The following is a 20,558-nucleotide window of genomic DNA, read 5'->3' on the forward strand; positions in this document are numbered from 1 at the left end:
TGTGTTCAGCCTTGATTGGAATTCACACGTTCTCTGGGTGTGACTCCACAAGCGCTTTCGATGGCAAAGGTAAAAGAAAGTCATTTGCTCTTGCATGTGAGAAAGATGACTACCTTAAGGCTTTTAGAAGTTTAGGTACTAACTTTAACTTGGAGCAATCAACATTTGCACTTCTTTGCCGGTATGTTTGTCACCTATATGATCAGCCAGCAGCCGAAAATGTAAATGATGCTAGGTACAAGGCTTTCTGTATGGCATCATCGGCCTTGCCAGAATTAAGCATTCCCCCTACTCCTGATGCCCTCCATCAGCACTGCAAAAGGGCAAATTACCAGGCAGCAATAATGAGGTCCTGTCTCAAAAGAGAAATAAATGCTCCATCACCTGCTGGATATGGTTGGGAAATAGAGGATGGGAACTTACACGTCACCTGGATGACAAGAAATCCTGCCCCTGACAGTTTGTTGAATGTGATACATCTGCCTGTGAGAAAGGCAGATGTTCATGCTTCTCTGCAGGACTCTGTTGCACAGACTTATGTCGCTTATGAACGATGACTTCCCTGACACTGAAAGTGAGGAATAGGAGTGTCCTTATTCTGTTTTGTACTGTTTTCTATGTCGTACCTTTTATATTTGTAATAAATCTCGTTTTTATGGTTCATCAGTGTTTTTTTCATTTGTGGAGGGATGAATGAGTAAATAAATGAATCAATGGACATTGGTATAAGTACTGCATTTTATTGATCTAAATTACTTAAAGAGCTTACGAAATGAAGGAAAACACTGTTCTTATTAGGATAATATATACTATTATTAATGGGAAATCATTTGTCATTAATGACAATATGCCCGCTGTATTTATAAATCGTGATTTATTACAACTTTCCATGCTCGTTTCCGATGTTACACGACCGCTCCGGACCAAACCGCTTTCGCCGGTTAGTGACTTCACGCACGTCACGAGTCGAACACTTTTTGAATAATACACTAACTATATGGCTGATGTCGGACTCTGGCTCGGATATTTCGACAGCATCGAGTGACAGTGAGTCGTCAATAGACTCGGTGCACTTTCAAGAAGAGGAGGATTCTATTGAAGAGGATGCCGGTGTGGTGTAATCAGATCATGCGGGCGAGTCTAACGTGGTGGAACCATACCAGTTTGAGCCACAGTATTCAAGTAGCGGTAGAGATACAGACGGGAGCGAAAATGGGGACGATGATCCTGGATTTGGCGGAGATCCGGTGCGGCAACGGAACACAGACCGGTATAAATTTGACTTTAATTCATAGAGATTCTCAATAAATAGTAAATAAATAATAATAAATAGCAGGCACACTTGGCTCAGGCAACAGAACACAGACTGGAATACATGTGATTATAATTCATAGAGATGTTCATATATAGTAAATAAATAATAATACATAGCAGGCACATTGGCTCAGGCAACAGAACACAGACTGGTATACATTTGATTATAATTCATAGAGATGTTCATATATAGTAAATAAATAATAATACATAGCAGGCACATTGGCTCAGGCAACAGAACACAGACTGGTATACATTTGATTATAATTCATAGAGATGTTCATATATAGTAAATAAATAATAATACATAGCAGCTATATAAGTACAGTCCATTTACCATTTACTGGTATACATTTGATTATAATTCATAGACACTTGGCTCAGGTAACGGCATCACACTCTGCTAGGCTTAGAACTCACAACAGAAGTAGGTCTACTCCTAAAAATGCAATTATTTCTCAACTATCTTTTGTGCATTTAGGTGTACATGTGAAAAATGTACAATCATGGAAACAATTGAAGAGTGCCAATGCTGCCAAGAAAAGGATGCCATGGTGGCCAAAATGGAGGAATTCAATGAATATGAGGGAGATGGTGCAAACATTACATTTGGGTGTTGCAGACAGCCTACCATCATTATTCAAAGAGGGAAAGACAACAAGCAGGTGATCAGCCACGTAATGAGTAAGTTACTTGTGTTCACAAATTTGTAGAGCTCAGAAATTTGATGTATTTTTGGGAAGTCATTTTTTTGGGGTTATTATTTTTGGGTCACTCTGGCAAAGTTACAGAATAAATAGATAAATAAGCAAATAAGGTTGAAGTGATTACCATTGACATTTATGATCTTGTATTTTACAGAATGTATCGCTATGTGGCATACCGCCAGCTAGTGAGATTTTGCTGGGGAATACTTGGTAAGAACTACAGAATCCCACTGCCATCATGTGCCATTAAAAAGATCCAGGCGACGTTTCCATCTGACATATACACGTCGTTCAAGTATCCAGCACTTGATTAGAGTCAATAACAAAACTGATTGTCAGTTCAGTGATTAAATCTGCTTCTAAACAGTGCAACAGCCTCTCTCTTGTCTGGTTTTCCCATCGACTGCTGAGTGGTTCTGGGACATCGAAAGGTTCCTCATCGACATTGTTTTCGCACAAGCGTAGAGTCTCGGTCAAGAGTTCGGTAACATACTCTGCAAAAAAGATGTTTTATAATCAAGAATTATATACTATATTTTCTAGTCCCCCAATTATGCATAGCATGCCCTGAGGCACTTTGCATAATTATTCATTGTAGTTGAAACTGTACACTACATTCTCACATAGCTCAATTTTCAATATTTACACAATAATGTTGTCCAAGATTGAATGTTTTTCATTAATTTGGTAAAACGGTATAATTAATGTTATTATTCTCTCACTTTCACTTTCTTACCATATTTAGCTGCTGTATTCACACGTCTAACTACATGACCACCTTTCTTTGCTTTGGGGAATTTCACAGTGTATTGGAGTTGTCCTGTACTGGTTTTGGCATGCTTCCTGCCAGAGTTCTCATTGTAGTGCAGTGTTGCTAGGATCAACCTACAAAATAAATACATTTATTGTATAGAGAGAGAAAGAGAGAGAGATTTCATAGGGATTTTAGCATTTGCAGGCCATTTACATGCACACAAACCCATAGATCTCACTACAGGAGAGGGGAAACCCCCAAAAAAGAAGAACTTGGCAAATAGATGAATAAGCAAATAAAGTTGAAGTCTCTAGTATTTTCGGATGAGATTCATATTATACTTTACCTGCAATATATGCCAGTGTACGAGTATGCATACATCTTTGGGGCAAACTGGTTGACTATACTGTGGTATACTTCCACCCCGTAGGTTTGCTGTGAAGGTGACATCTTCTTGACATCTCTGACAAAAGCTTTCTGGCGGACAACTTTATTCAGCTTTAGTGCTGACACTGAATCTAAAAATACACAATCAAAAAAGGATATAGGATATACGATAATAAAAAAAATATTAGTTCTTCACTGCATATCATTTTTCTTTACTGAAGACACAAAAGCATTCCAACACAACATTTGATGAGTGTTCCATTGTCGTAGAAAATATTATTACCTGCTTTGAGACATTTTTCCTTGCGGTTCTAAGCTGCAGGCAGCCGACCATGGGCACATTTCTCGAACACTCTGCCATGTTTGGTGTGAATGTTTATAATGTGGTTGTTGAGGGACAGCCATTTTTCAGCAATCATTTCTCCATTTCCATCCGGAGTTGATACGGCACACCAATACAAATGGTTCAGAATGGATTGTATCCATTCCCCAATATCGGTACATTGCTTGTCCTTTGCAAGCTTTACCAGTTTTTCTTTTAGGTCTATAAAATAGAAAGTTCAGTATTTTTTTAATTGGAGAATTTTAATTTTACTATAGTTAAAAAAATTAACCTACTTTTTGCAAGGTGCCAAACGTCGAACCGATGGTCCACATGTTCTTGGTTTTCCTTCAGCCATTTGTTGATCTGTGTGTGTCTGTCTGTCACAATTGTCTTCATGACAAGGTTTTCACTCTCCAAGAACCGGACACATCGCACAAGCCCCTCTTTTTCCATGTGGACACTTGAAGGGACTTCATTACTCTGGAAATACATTCAGAACACATATCATATTTGATAAAGATGGCTATCATAGAGCATTTGATTTTCAGCGGTCATATTTGTGAACATGGTTAATGCTTTGAGCTTGAAATGCATCGGCCAAAAAAAAACACTCCTGAAATTATATTGTCTTGGGTTCGATAGAAAATATTCTCAGCTGTGTTTGGCTATAAAGTATTTGGAGGAGGCTATTCATAACATAGGATACATTCACTAATACTGACCTGCACTAATTGAACATCCAACACCTTGTTTATTGTGAGGTCTTGTATGGTATAGGATCCATACTTGGCACAGTGACCAGGGCTATCACAGCGTCCATCCCCTCCTAACACCAGTTCTTTGTGTTTGTTCGTCTCCTTCAGTTTCTGCACAATGTTGTTCCGATTCTTGGTCCAGACTGTCTTGATTGCAGGTTGAAGGAATTTCTTCTGATGATTCAGAAATGTCCTTGTTGTGATGGTGTAGCAGTTGATGGACTTCAGTACCCTCAGCACTTTTGTTGGTGATGTACCCGCAAAAAGAATTCCTGCTGACAACAGCAGATTTCCAGCAGGAGTTTTATCAATTAAAGGTTGATTCTGCCATGACCTGTGAGAAAAATATATTCATTCCATTTTTCTATCATACTATACAACCTGTATGAGTATCTCATTGACCACCTGTCAATCATGGCCACAAATATCATTCTCGAATACATATTTCGCATGGTCATCATTTAAAAATATTACCTTTGAAAACCACAATGTTTGCAGTTTTCATCGATTTCCACAAATGTGCCCATTGTTCTCCGAAGGCGACCTGGCGAGTTCTCTTTACACATCGGACAATGGGTGAATAGTGACATCAGGGAAGACATGAACACAAGCAGAAGCTTACTCCTAAGAGGATCATTGTCGTCCTGGTTGTCACTGTCCCTGTGAAATGGACAAAGAGTAAAATGATCAAGTCTGCAATAAATGGCTGGATCCGACCCTGCATAATGATAATGTAGCAACATTTAAAAAACATGACAAGACAATACTCATCAGTTGACGAATCAGATTCTACGTCTGATGGGCTATAAAGATGATCATTTTGATTATCCTCTTCATGTTGGCTATTGTCGGCCTCAAGCTCTTTTTCCTCATCAATTATGTCCCTTTCAGGGAGGTTTAGCTACAGGTTGCACTGAATCCCAGCATCCACAGTACTTGTGTCATCATGTGTTTGTGTCCCAGCAGTACACCCAGTTGGTTTGACTTCAATTCCTGAAAATATTATATATAATATTATATAATGATATATATACGCATGTTACATGTATGTGTATTTGTATCTTACATATCAATATTTAAATATTATGATACTGACCTTTGGAACAACCAACATGGATTCGAACTTGCTGTCCAGCTGACCTGAAACGTGGTCGTGCCTGCATGGACTTGTGGTGTATTCGTGGAGGGGGGTCCGTTTGCACATCAATTTCATTCTGAAATGTACAAAACACAGCACAACTTTACAAATACATTTTTGAAACTAGCTTGAAATTGTATTGAAAGTGTTACAGGCTTGGCCTGTCACTTCAAGAGTAGCAGCAGTGGGTTTTGGAGTCTGTGTGTGTGTAAAATGTGATGGCCAAGGCGAAGTGCGAAGGTATGAAGAGAGATACGAAAGCATGGGCAGACTGGGACACAAATTCAGCCCGGGACGTTCAGACGCACCGGCCCACGCGTGCGGACCACCCTTGTAGCCTACAGATAAATTATACATCCATGCTAATATACTGTTATGGCTAGATTCCCCAGAGTCAAGCCATAACTGCAGCTGTCTCACTTTCCTCAGGGTCAACTGCATAAGAAGAACATCAGCAATCAATTAAATTACCAATAGTAGGCCTATATCAATATCAAAATTCGGAAAGGAACTGCTTGTCTAATTCAGGCCTATAAAATAAATGCAATAGTGAATTGGCCACAAATCTCTGTCCTTATTATTTAATATTATTGAATATTATTATTTTAAATGATAATATTATATAATTTAACTTGGAATATCATGAGCATATGACTATCCTAATGCATCTAACTTTATGCACAATATAATAGTCTGGACAGCCCTGCAGCCCGTTCTAGGTTCTGATTGGCTCTCTAGGTTGGCATTCTAGCTTCTAACTGGCTGTCCAGGTTGTCAATCACAGCCGTGGGCAAATTATGCTAGTCGTAACATTGCTAAACTTTTTCATGACGGTTTTCTCAGGGAGCTTGTCTGATGAGTGGACCTCTGACGTAGGCCTCGCCCTCTCCCGGCCCAGCCCCTTCAGTTAATGTATTAGCCTACTTTCAAAAACATAAGATTGACAACCTATCAATAGCCCCGTAGTCTGTATTCTATCTATATGGCGCTGGTCTGTAGGCCTATCCAATACAGTGTCAATGTAATTGATTACTGTGAAGAACGTGAATACACGGAGGTTCTTCCCACGGCACCCGAAGCCCCGTTTTCATGCTTTTTCCCCTCGAAATGTCTGGGCAGCTGGTCACCGACTGACAACGAGCCAAGTCAGAAACCCGAAACTACGGTTTTACTACGGAGATACCGTTAGTAAATAAGGTAACACAAGTTTATACATAATATAATATCTAATAACATTCATAATACAACATGTGGTTGAATTGATTGAGAGAGCAATGCTATAAAATCAAACAATTAATTATATGAGTTATGTACATACATGTGATGAAGATACAAATTGTATTTTTACACAGTCCGTTCTGTATACTTACTGTTGTAGACACAGCTTCCTCCCCAGTGTGGATGTCCAATAGATTGTCGCTATCCTCAGTTCTGTCAGTGGCTTCATTGAACAAAGTTTCCAATACCTATGTAATAATATTGACATTTTTCATAATTTGAAGCGGTTTTAGGCCTATGAGGTATACTTTTACTATAAATGCTGTGGGCAAAGTGCATGCAATCATATATGGCATCATGACTTCATCAACTCATAAATGTTTGAGATTTGACATGTCATTTTGATTCAGGCTTTATGCTTAAAGCAAGTTGCGCGGCTTACCTTCGCTCTCTCCCTTTTGGCGAATGCATTTCGCTGTCTCTTTAGTGGAGGACTCTGCATCGGGGGACGTGTAGGAATCGGCGTGGTGGCTTGTGCTGGCATTTGGGGTCTTGGCAGTATTGTTGGAACAGCATCTTTGTTCAGTTTGAAATAATTTTGTAATCCAATTTCCTTAGCGAGCATTGTGGACTGGTCAAAACAAGATCTTTCAAAGTGCTGCCCACAAATTGTAAGTTTCATCGACCCCGGGTTACCTGGACCAGCAAAGTCCGCCCTCGTACGACGCACTTGTTTGGTCCATATATACAACATTTGATAATTTTTTGGCCACAAAAACATCCCATAGCCAGATTTGGAGACGGCCCCACATCCCCATACCACACATCGCTTGCCGATTATTCTTCGCGTTTTGTTGTTGTGCGTCCTTTGTTTTAATATTATGAGTAAATAAATGAATCAATGGTCATTGGTATAAGTACTGCATTTTATTGATCTAAATTACTTAACGTAACAAGTTAACCTTCTTCTTCGACGCAGCTATGTATGAAACCAAGTCATGTTTATTTTAAGAGTGCATTTAACGTGTACAGGGTAACAATAACAACAGACAGACAAACAAAAAGTCCTCAGTCTAATGGAATAATCCACGAGCTCAGCCAATGAACCTAGCGATGCGAACATGGTAGTCCAGGAATGTTGTTGTAGCTGGAGTTGGCTGATAAAAGCTGCTAGCCAATGTTGATTCGATGGTCAACTCTGTTCCCAGATAGTAAAACCTCTCACAAATACCGCGTATATAACGCAAATACCTCGGACTTAGTGATGTATCAAGACATATGACAAAACATGACATAAAACAAGCATACAGCACTGTTTAGAATCCATTTGGTCTGGTTTAGCGTAACCATGTAGGCGGCCATCTTTCCCTTCTGTTGACAATATGCAGCTACCCAATTGGTGTAGCACGATCACATGACGAACCGTGGCACTACTTTTGACCAAGATATTATTACGCTTTGAAGGGACTAGTTCAGCCAATAATTACGTGCCTAGAAGAATTGACAGGAATTTTAGCGACAAACCTTTTTTTGGTGGATAAGCATGACTCGTTCTTTTTTATGAACTAAAGATTATGTAGTTCCACTTCTGTGGAGCGGGATTTCTTTTCTAAAGGACTTTTCGAGGTTCACCTTGCGGCCTAACACTGAAGCAGAGCCTTTTGAGCAGCAGCAGCAGGAGGAGGGAGAGGAGGATGTTCAGTCCAGCCCGTTGGTGTTCTCACACAGAGAGCTCAGCGACAACTCAGGTGAGAAGCCGTTTCATAAAGTATGCCATCCTGTCTCCCATAAGAACAAAGCGCCTCAAAGGAAGGAGCCTCAAAGGAAGGAGCCTCTCAGGGCAGTGAGGCGGGGCAGGAGACACCCCGGGCATGATCTTTTTTTTAATAGTCTAATAAATGTAAAACCATTGCCAGTATTATCAGTTGCAAGTGTGTATTTGTTGTAATAATGATAAAAACATAATACATTTCACAGTAATTATAATAAAAACGATTTCCTTAAAAAATTATGATTCGTCATCACGCTCGTGACCCCGCGGCGAGCCAGCTCGCTACCCTGCCACCCGCCGATTTTGCGGCAGCTCTTTCCCTCAAGAACGCTAACGAAAAAGCTCTATGATGCCAGGCTAACATGTTTTACTTGACTTATTTTCTAAAAAGAATATAATTCACAAGAAGAAAGAGGCGAGCAGCACCGAAGCTACAAGTGAAGCTGCTACTAGTACTACATCATCAGAAGAGCCGCCTAAAGACGTGGATAATGCTAGCACTAACGTTAACGTTAGCTGCGCTAGCAACATTCCCCTAGCTAGCTCAAGCAGGCAATGTTGTTTGCATAAGTAGAATATATGTTTTGTTTTGTTTATTTAATAAGTTAATTTCAGGACAACTTTGGGAATTTTGTTTGTTTGTTATGAGTTTTAAATAGATTTTGAAAGTAGAGAGAGAGAAAAAGCAGCGCTGTCTGCTTAGTTGCAATACTGTAGCTTATGCAACTTTTGAGTCTGTGTGTGTTGAGCGCAGCGCCGTCTGCTTTTTGCAGTACAGTAACTAAAGTAGGACTAAGTATACCGGTAATTTCTGTGGACCTGTCTGCCCGTTGTGTGAGTGCACTGCGCGCGTGCGCACTTGTGTGGCATTGTTTGGGATGACCTAATTAAAATAGCGTCCCCCCAGTAAAAAAATCCCCACTACACCACTGGTCTCCGGTGAAGAGTTCTCGGGCCGCCTCTGAAGACGGATCATCTCGGATGAAGAGACGGAAAGCGCCTGAGCGTCTTGTGGAGGAAATCCCTCCTGCTGACTGTCCCGTATTCAGTACTCCTAATGACCCACGACGCTCCACACGGACTAATCTTGGTCAACCACCGGTGCGTTACAGAGACTAATGGTTGCAGGGACTGGCAACATTAAAGAGTGGGAGGATGTCACATGGCAATGCATTTTAATGATTAATTATTGCATGGTTTTAAGTGTGTGTGTTTTATACCTTTTTATTGTGTGATTTTACTCTGAAATGTGTTTGCGTTTTTAACTGGTTTTAACTTCCTGCTGCATGCTTTTATTTTGAAATGTTCGGATTGGCCTTGCCATGCTGATTGACAATGAGTGATCACACCTGGAGCCAATTTACACCAACAGCCCTGCCTACAAAGAGCAGCAGCATGCAGTAGCAGCAGCAGCAGCAGCATGCAGCAGCAGCAGCAGCAAACTGAGAGATTAAGAGACCACGGCAGTCCAAGAGAGGGTCGACGGAGCACCTTTGCAGATCTGGAAAGACTGAAAAGAATTTTAACCCTTTTAACGAATTTTAACCCTTTTAACGTTTGAATTCTTTGTATTGTTTTAACTGCGTTTAATTGTATTTTAAAAATAGTTTTAGACTATCTTTTTACTGAGATTATATTTTAGACAGCTCTGATTTTATTTTTCTTAGTAAAGTTTTTATGTTCGACTGAATAAATGATTGTGTTTTAAACTTAGTAGTTGGCTCCTTGATTACCCAGTGTTGCTCTCTACCTGATTTAAAAGAACCCTTTCCCTCTCCATACATTATTACCCCTCCCCCCTCCTTTACATAACGAAGTGATCGTCCTCCAATCACAAACTGTAGCTTTGAAGATAAAAACTGTTGTTAACCTGTTATAGGTGAGCTGTTTGCTCCTCTGCCTCCCTGCGGATTAGGAAGCTTCTGTCTGGTGATAAGCGAATGGTATTTCCTATGAACATTTGGAAGTACCCCATTATTTTGTTATTTAAAAGCATTTCATTTGAAGCAGCAAATGAGCAAGAGACGGTCCTTCTGAGACCAGACCTAATACAACTCATGCATTTAATCTAAGAAATGTAAATGCAATGGAAACCCAAATAAACATGGCAGGTTTTAACTTTCCCCCGCCAAAAGTAAAAAAAAAAACATCACTTGTGAGGCTAAAAATCCAATATATCTGCCATGAGGTCTTCATGACTTTTATTTACCACCCTTTAACTAATGAAAAGAGAACATCTCTACTAGGTTAGTTTACAGAAACATTTAATAAATCAATGTGTGAATCCCGTGAGCACAACAGAGCCAATACTCCCTACTTTTAAGGGATCCTAATTGCTGCCACAGTTCACATATTGTCAAGTACACAAAGACAACCAAAGGAAACACAGCAGAATCAATGAAACAGCTCAAACCCTGCCAGGGATGCACCATCACTCATTAAACAGTGTGATGTCAGAGCGAATTTAGGTCGTAAGAATCATAAAGGCTTTTTTTTGCCATCGCATTTAACCCTAAAGGCCCTGCGGCATTATTCATAACAAGGTCAGGATTCAATCTGACTGACACCAACTCTACAGCAAAGTCATTTACCAGGAGATTATGAATCAGACATGGAGTCCACAGTCAGGTTTTGGAGATTGATTGCCATTGGCTTCTGGACTCTTTTGTATTTTAATAACCTCTCTTGGCCGACTCAAACACTCCGCTTTCTAGCGCTAACCCAAACTAAAGATGTAGAACGCCCCATTAATTGCAGAAAATGCTGTCTTCAGATTCTCATGTCGCTCTTTCTCCTATCTTTGGCTTTTGCAAGCGAGATAAACCTGTTGACACGCTGATCAAAGCCGAGCACTGACGGCACGACTTCAGCGTGCGTCGACAGGGAAGGTTACACTCAGGAGGATCAAGGGTCTCCACCACAGAGGAAAACTCTGAATTCAACGCAACAAACAAGTTCCTGCTCTCTGGTTCTGCTCAGCGTTTGGTTTCAAATCAAATATCCAAACACAATATGAGCTCCAGTAAAAAGGAATTGATCCCTGCGGGGGGATTGGGCTGCGGCAGAGAAAAGAGTCATGGTGTTCAGCACGAAGAAAACTACAACATTAACACAAAATAACACTAGTGTACACAATATATGGAAGTGATAAGCAATAAAACAGAACACAAGGTTGTGAGGTTAATATGTAACATTTGTATATTTCAACTAAGAACACCATACAGGTAATACTATATATGGAGACTAAAACTGTTAAATAAATGCATTTATGTCAAAGCAAATACTAATTAGACAGGGGATTGAGCACTTGGTGAATACACATTTAGAAGCAGTGATAAGGGCAGCAGCTATGGGGTTAATATATAAAACAGCCCAAACTGCATATTTATATAATGTATATAATATCCTGCTTTATATTTTGTTAACTGTAAATTGGTATTTCAACATGTATATGTGTATATGTTTACATTTTAGATTTGTTTTTTATACTCTTAAATTATCTTATATGCAATGCGTTGTCTTTTATGCCGCTGCAACGCAAAAGTATCCCAGATTGGGATCAATAAAGCACATTTTATCATATCGTATTTGAGAAAGACAGCCAAACTTCTCTGTGGTCGTATAAGGTGGTGACTGACTAAAACTTTACTTTCACCAATGAATAAAGTCATATTAAGTAGCTAGTACAGTAATGCGTAGTGTAGGGTATTTTATCTCTCAGTTAGGATTGGATGAAAAGCGTCCAGGAAGCTTATTTACAAGTTAACAGCGTTTAATAAAACAATGATACAATGACATTGCAAATGGTGAACAGCTTTGCTCTTCTGTCCACCCATGGATGTATAATAAGAACTGGATACAGCGTGGGAGGCGGGGTCTCGTTCTTTCCTATGAGTGCTGCTCATTGGCGCATGAGGACAAAATGGCCCAACTTTTGAGAGAGCGAAACGTCACAGATTACCCGTCATGCCTGGCTGTCAGAGCAGAAGAACAAAGCCCCCAGGAAGTGCGCCGGACTCTGATGAGAATATTCGTGGTGGCCCAACGGCGGTACTACACTTAGGTTGCTGGTCGCCAGGCCCTGCTCCAGGATGAAATGATTGAGGGGGCAGTTACAAAATCCGAGGGGGCGATTTTTCTTTTCTCACAACAACGAAATATACTGACAATGTAATGAATTGACACACCAAGCTTTTTTCCTTCTCACTGCTCTACAATATCTTTGCTTTATTATTTTTATTCCGGATTCACCTCTCTCATTCTGTTCTTTTCCTCTGATCTTTAATAACAGATAGTACATTATTAGATGGCTGCACTTTGGTTAACAGACTAACATTGATTTCCTCCATTTATAAATTGGCTCTGTAATTATACCATAACCTTTTCTCCTCTATTCCTTAACTCGTCTTCCTATACAGATGTTACTTACTTACTATCTACCTAGAAAAAATGTATCTGGTTGATTTTTTATTTCCAGGATTGAATGTTCAGACCAAGGCCTAAAACCTGGCATTTCATAAGAAAGTGACTAATATATAAACCAAATATAATATTGGATACAACACTATACCAAATGGACAGACACAGATTAAAAGTAAAGTCCCCTGGTTTGTCTCTAGAGTCAAACTGCCATGAGAAAAATCAAATCAATGTTCCACAATCCGCCACTAGATGTCGTTCATTGTACCAATACGGTTTATATAATACAGATTACCACAACAGAGCTGTGCAAATGGATTTCCCCCTGGAGACAATAAATCTAATCTAAACTAATGTAATATTCAATCCCATACAAATTTTCGGGAGTTTCAACCGGGTACCGGCCACCAAAAACGGGGACTTTGCCTGGAAAACGGGGACGTGTTGGTCACCCATCCGACTGTGTTTACAGCTAAGCACACACGCTAACATTAAGACTACAAGCTCACTTGGGATTGAGGCTTGTTTACACGTTCCTTGACCCACACATCTGATCTAAACATAGTAACGTGTGTTGGGGAAAATAATTATTTAAAGTTATTTAATATTTGTGAAATGTATTGTACTTTTTGATGGATGAATGATGCTCAAGGTGAGGGGGCAAATAAGACAACTGAGGGGGCAATGCCCCCTTTTGCCCCCTCTTGGCGCCGGGCCCGCTGGGCGCGGAAACACTTTTTCCCATTGGCTTACATTGGGAAAGAGTGGTCTGTAAATCGTTGGATATTTTTTTTTAAACTAAATAATTACCCAGTATGAATGTTTGTATAGCCCTTATTAAAAACATTTGGTCCTCAAGTCGTAAAATGTGCTAATAACGTCATTCTGAGAGTTATTTCCCTCGGCATTATGAACGCGCATCTAACCCACGGGGCCGCGCCGCCCGGCACGTTCATGTTACGTGTTCAGTACTACATGCGTTTTACCTTTACCCATGGATGCACAATAAGAACGGACACATATCGCCTTACTGCCAGCCCACGGAGCTGTAATAATAGATATATTGCACGTTTGCTGTAATTCATCATTTGTAAAATATTATACTACATGGCAGTGTCGTAACAAGGTTTTGATTGGCCCCGGTGCAAATATTGTTTTGGGCCCCCCCCCCCCCCCCACATCGCCCCAAACATAAGCGCACGCTGACGCGCTCACGCACGCACGGACATACACAACCACTCAGAAGCACCACATGTATAGGCTATCAACAACAGCCTGCCCTGGCCTCAGACCACCACAGCCTGACAACGGCACAGCGAACTAAGAAGAGGATTAAACCTGTTTCCTTGATGTTTGTCTCTGGGGAATGGGCCGGTAGGCCTACATAGACCGGTTGCTATAATATAGCCTTTGATCTTGGCGTCGGGGGTCTCAATAGCGCCATAGAGTCCCCTATCGGTTGGGGCCCTTAGGGGAACGGTTGGACCACCGCCGGGCACGGCCAAGTCCATCAATCAATAGGATACGGCTGTAATAGGCCTAAGGCCTTTTAGTCGCTCATAAATAAATAAGTAGATCGCTGATTCTTTATTTACTATCGATGCTGGCAACAGTCACATAGTCCAAAGTGAAGGTGATGTTTGACCAGTAATGGTCGAGGCGGGATTTGAGACAGTTTACAGAGATGCTGTTTGAGAAACCAATGTGAGTTGCATTTATCTTTACCCATGGCTGCACACAGGGCCGCCCCTGGCCAACTTGGGGCCCCAAGCGACATTGTGAGATGAGGCCCCCCCCCCCCAACCGACAGGAGTGAAACTTTTTTTTTTGGAAACAAAGTAGGCTACTTTGCAAATATAATTCCTGTTTATTATTATTATTATTATTATTATCAACACAGTTACTTTTTTATACAGTGAGGTAAATGGTAAATGTGCATGTATGTCGTTCAGTATGCGTTTACACGTGAATACGTCTGCATTTCCAGCCAAATACTAGCCTCAAACAGATTAAAATAGAATTAATGAAAGTAAACTACTTCTACTAATAATCATAATCATAATCAATTCAATAATATAAATACTATATTATTTTATTAATATAGTTGTAATATAGTCAAGACAAAACATGCTTATTACATGCTCAAAAACTGATATTTCTTAAATCTGTATTCAAATGTAGTTCCCTCTGTCAGCAATGTATCAACAACTACACACACATTTCTATCAGTATTTCTCTGTGTTTTGATTGACATGATGATGACTGTTAGGAGTTAAGGGGAGAGGCTGAGCATCACCATGAAATGTGCAAATTGACTAATGAATGAATAAAAGGGGAAAAAATGCTCCATGTTTTTTAGGCTGTAAACTTTAACTGTTATGTAAGCCAACTAGACAGACAGTTTATCACTCTTCCTCCTGTACATGAGCAGATAAAAGGCATAACATACTTGAATGAATGTTAAATAAAGAATGCTGGAAATAACTGCATCTCCATTAGCCTATATGCTATGCAGAGACTGCCTTCTTCATGTCGTGAATTGCAGCTGATGTTTTAATATGGCAATTGACTTATAAAACATTCGCGAGTTGCACATTTGACTCATAACCCACCTTCGAGTGATGCTCTAGTCTCTTCATGTTTTGTTTTCTTTCCCTCGTGCTTGCGTCGGACTGAAACTGTCTTTTCACCGACATCTCTTCACCAGCACTAGTGGCCGTATCAAAGCCGTGATTGGTCAGATGTCGATTCATTGCAACGGTGTCGGGTTACAGACGTGCTCCCCTTGTCTTGTCGCTCTCACTCTCGCGGGGGGTGCGCGGAGAACTGAGCGGAGAATTGTGCACAGCAGGGCCTCTGGGCGGGGCCCCCCTGCGCAAGGCGGGGCCCCATGCAGCCTGCGTGATTGGCCTGTAGGGAGGGGCGGCCCTGGATGCACAATAAGAACGGACCCATATCGTCTTATTGCCATCCCACGGAGCTGTAATAATAGATAATTGCACATGTTTGCTGTAATTCATTATCATACTACATGGGCTGTATGATTAAATCTTGTACCGTAAATGTTGTATTAAATAAAGTTAATATTACCGACGTTAGATTAACGTCCATGTAGCTTCTTATTGCACTAAGAAGCGTATTGCACTATATATATATATATATAGAGAGAGAGAGAGAGAGAGAGAGAGAGAGAGAGAGAGAGAGAGAGAGAGAGAGAGAGAGAGAGAGTGCAATCATTCTTTCATTCTAAATGAAACTCTGTTGCTTGGATATCACTAGATCCTGTTACAGCGTAATATAAGTACATAACGATTGATGTGTACATTAGCATAATTACTAGCTAGCCGCTAGCTGCTAGCTGCCGCCTCGTTAATATCAAATCCATCATAATAACAAATCATTACCATGCTGTCATGAACGTGCGGTGCTATTACGTGTACGCAAATTGACGTGCTTGATATGTGAACGAGCATTTTGGTTAAAGTTGCTCATGCTATGAGCGCACATACGGGTACTTCTCAGGCATGCCGGGTAATCTGTGACGTTTCGCTCTCTCAAAAGTTGGGCCATTGTATCATCATGCACCAATGAGCAACTCTCATAGGAATGAATGAGGCCCCGCCTCCCACGCTGTATCCAGTTCTTATTATACATCCATGGAATTAATCAATAGCATGTTCCTGCAATGCCGGAGGCTGCAGTTTCAGGACTGCAGTCCTGGGACCGCATTCCTAGGACCCTAGTTTTTCGTGACACTGCAACCTAGCGAATAGAAGATGAACAACAATCAGAGTGTGAGTAATGTGAAGTTCTTTGGCTAACATCCATTACATCCAAATGCATTTGTTATTAAAAAACAAAAACATAATAAATAACTAAATAAACAAATACATAAAAGAGGTCAATGGTAATCAAGAAAAGATAAAAAATAAATAAAAAATAAATAAATAAAACGTAAACACCCAGTTATGATTAAACAATTTAATCCCTGTATCTTGCGAAAATCATGTCCTTATACCTTTTTTTTAAAAACAGTTTCACGTTAGGAAATCCCCGAGCTCCTCATTCAAACTGTTCCAAAGCTTCATCCCACAAACGGAAATAAAAAAAACCTTGCTTGGTTGTGCGCACCCTAACGTTAGTGAATTTAAATAATCCCCTTAAATTATAATTCCCTTTTCTTTGATTGAAATGTATTTGAACATTGCTCCAGTGGGGTCTGGGAGAACGGGAAAAGGGAGGGCGGTGAGAGACAAGGCAGGGATTCACTTCCACCCTCATTTCCCAGCAATAGAAAGTTCGACACAAAATAAAACTAAATCATCCTAAAAACATTTTCATGCATTTTTAGATCGTTATTAACAAGCATCAGTGGTGATTCGTCATTAGGGACATCTCCTTCATGACACGAGTAATAGGAGGAGTAATCGGGCAGTTCGATGTGTCTAGAGGTGTGTGTGTGTGTGTGTGTGTGTGTGTGTGTGTGTGTGTGTGTGTGTGTGTGTGTGTGTGTGTGTGTGTGTGTGTGTGTGTGTGTGTGTGTGTGTGTGTGTGTGTGTGTGTGTGTGTGTGTGTGTGTGTGTGTGTGGTTAAAACGTTGCAGCCTGAAGTCGCTCTTAAGCTGTTCTAATGAAGGTAAACGCAGTGAAGGCGGTGCGTAAAAGGCACAGCTCTCTGTGCTCTGGTGCTGCTCTTCACAGAGGCTGAGTTACACGTTACACGCTGGTTACACGTCTATACCCCTGGCCGAAATGTCCTTAAAATGAAGCCCGAATTTGAAATATATCTCAAATAATGTATGCACTGTCATTTCCTCACATAAACATAACAGTCTGCAATCAAACGGTTGTCTCCTGTGTGCTCCACTTCCTACTTGGCGCACCGGTAACGTTCTCGTGCGCACAATAGGCTGAGACCTTATGAGACGCTGAATCCCTCGGAACATCATGAAAGCTATTTTCAACTGTTTTCTGCTGGAAGTTTAACTAGGCTAATGGCACACATTGAAATAGCGCGCTTGCACCTTCTCCTCGTTTCCCCAGCATTCACTGGATTATGCGTAAACCATACAAACAAAACCAAAACGTTGATTTATCTGTTTTCCCGTTTTGGTTTAAAAACAGAACAACGTCGTTTTTCAGTTTTTCCATTTTGGTTTTAAAACCCCCAGTGGCCAAAGATTCCATCATTACAGCTTTAATTACAACGTTAGCAACCACTGAATGGAAAAGACTTACCATAGGAAATTAATTCCATTGAGAAACAATATAATTTAACAGGACACAGATTAAACTTCAAATACTATCAAATTATGGAATGGATGTATTCAAATGCATTGCTCTGGTTATATGCTGCTGAGTGTTCGGCACAGAAAACACATATTTGCCTCAGATTCATCAATCCGCAGTGGTTAAAGAGTTCTACTCTGGAGAAACATAGAAGCCTTGAGGGATGCAATTCAATTGAGTGGGTTAAATAAGAAAACAGTATTCAAATGGGAAAATGTGATGTGCTGGTATATATGGAGTGTTATGGTTTCAAACTGAACATACAAGAATGAACTGACGAGAACACCATTGAAATAAATACAAGTGATCAAACTGATTGAAACCACCAAAGACATGTTAAGGAGAGAACCAACCCAAATGAGGCCAAATAAAACAAAGAAGCAATAACTAAATGAGACCGGCAGGTACCTGAGGTTTCAATAAGCAAAGCAAACGTGGATTTGTCAGAGTTTTCTGTCCCTTCAGGAGATAATCAGCTCTCTGTCAGGATTCTCATCTTGGCAGCGTATCATGCTGCTGCAGTGGCCAAAAAAAGGAATACCATTTCTGTAAAAGAAATCTGATCAGTTGAAAGAAGTCCTACTTCTTTGCCTCTCCTCATGTTTAAGCTCAAATCACATACTATGTAAATGTGAGTAAAAAAAAAAAGTAATTTTAGATTAATCTAATTCACATATGGCCCATCTGTCACTAAATCTGTCCAATAAAGAGCTGGCGTCACGTTGTTCTCGAGCCCTTCTTGGCTACTAATTGATCAGTGTCAACTAAATGAGAAGAAAAGCAGAGATACGGCAAAGCAAACTTCTCTGGTCTGGACTAAAGTAAAGGAACAGCCTGTGCACCCTTGCTGCTGGGATGTAAACAGCTCCTGGTGTGCATCCTGCTCAGGGCGGTTCACATGGCAACAATACTCTCTGTCCTAAGGAGGTCGGCCACGTGGGAAGCCGGGCTGTCAGATCCTGCAGCCACTCAGGCGTGGATCCGAAGAGCAACTCACACACACACACACACACACGCACACACGCACACACACACACACACACACACACACACACACACACACACACACACACACACACACACACACACACACACACACACACACACACACACACACACACACACACACACACACACACACACACACACACACACACAGACACAATCCTCTGAAACAATGACACATTATAACCCTACTTCCTCCTTTTAAAGGGTCTCTGTTCATTTGCTGGAAATTGCAATATTCTCAGCTTGATGAAGTATAAAATACTGCAGAGATGAGACCACATCCTGTTGGTCTGAGCTGCTAAACCAAACACACAGCCTCCAAAATAAAGCTGCTGAACTCTGACTGACGCTCAGAAACACTCTTCAACAGGAATGAGATAAGAGGGACGCGCCGGGAAACTAATATGGAATATATCCCGCTCAGATTGTTGTTCATGTCTCAGTTACTTGTCACAGTTTTTGTAACCTCTGCCCGGTATAATCTTTTAACATCTGGAGATGTGTCACTGCCATTGGTAAATGTGACACAGCAGAGGCACCATTCCTTTTGGCCGTCCTATCACCAGACTCATTTCACTCTCGGAAAATGAAACCGAAGCATGGAACTCATGCAGCAAAATCACAAAATCATCCAGCAGTCCAGCTGAAAGATATAATTCTTAATTCTGCAATTTTCTTCCATTACAATACAAAGTACTCCTAAAGTGCTTAGTAATTTGCATGTAAAATGTCTCGACTTGAAAACCCCTATTGGGTTTTTATTTAGGTTTCAGGGTAGGTAGACAATATCTCTCTCTCACTCACTCACTCACTCACTCACTCACTCACTCACTCACTCACTCACTCACTCACTCACTCACTCACTCACTCACTCACTCACTCACTCACTCACTCACTCACTCACTCACTCACACACACACACACACACACACACACACACACACACACACACACACACACACACACACACACACACACACACACACACACACACACACACAGACCCCCCCCCCCCAAACACACACACACACACACACAAATGAATGAAGTTGCCAATCTAGAAATCCTGACTGCTTCTTAAAATGTGCACATGTTTCTGTCTGACCTGTGGTGTGGGTCTGAGGAGAGCCTTTATTCACATTCATATTCATAATTATATTTAGGGAGGGGGGGAATTATGCCAGTATGCACTGAACAATGTGAGAAATTAACATGAGAAATCACAGCACAATGTGTCACCTCCATTATTAGCTCTGATTTTTCCCTAAATAACAAAGTTGGTGCCTGACTGGTGACTGTTTCTCAAAGTAAAAGGATCTACCTGGACTTTTACAGGTGGCAATATATCACACCAAAGTAAACTTGGAATTCTTACACATCCCTTTGTGTTTCTGGTTACCTGCTGGTTTATTCCTGCACTTGTTCTCCTTTGAGCACACTTTTGTTTTTTCTTGAAAGGTTTTTAAACCCTTAT

The 20,558-nt window shown here is 40.7% G+C and overlaps 1 protein-coding gene across 3 annotated transcripts in view; it reads right to left on the reverse strand.

Annotated features, from left to right (window-relative positions):
- Nucleotides 1–1,367: 1,367 nt before the first annotated feature.
- Nucleotides 1,368–20,558, reverse strand: part of LOC307023219 (uncharacterized protein) — a 241,693-nt gene continuing 222,502 nt past the window's right edge. Inside the window, exons 1-9 of one of the 3 annotated variants that reach the window (XM_079656332.1) lie at nt 15,401–15,514; nt 6,751–6,846; nt 5,339–5,456; nt 4,210–4,514; nt 3,781–3,967; nt 3,446–3,706; nt 3,122–3,293; nt 2,758–2,906; nt 1,368–2,515 (exon numbers count right to left, since the gene is read on the reverse strand). In XM_079656332.1, coding sequence (XP_079512458.1) covers nt 3,474–3,706; nt 3,781–3,967; nt 4,210–4,514; nt 5,339–5,456; nt 6,751–6,846; nt 15,401–15,484 — 1,023 coding nt within the window. In that variant the 5' untranslated portion in view covers nt 15,485–15,514 and the 3' untranslated portion in view covers nt 1,368–2,515; nt 2,758–2,906; nt 3,122–3,293; nt 3,446–3,473. Of the gene's footprint in view, nt 2,516–2,757; nt 2,907–3,121; nt 3,294–3,445; nt 3,707–3,780; nt 3,968–4,209; nt 4,577–4,716; nt 5,002–5,338; nt 5,457–6,750; nt 6,847–15,400; nt 15,515–20,558 lie in introns of those variants that run through there. The other 2 variants (XM_079656333.1, XM_079656331.1) reach the window with 2 other exon arrangements.

The sequence above is a fragment of the Notothenia rossii genome (assembly GCF_949606895.1).
Source record: "Notothenia rossii genome assembly, chromosome: 10".
Classification (NCBI taxonomy): domain Eukaryota; kingdom Metazoa; phylum Chordata; class Actinopteri; order Perciformes; family Nototheniidae; genus Notothenia; species Notothenia rossii.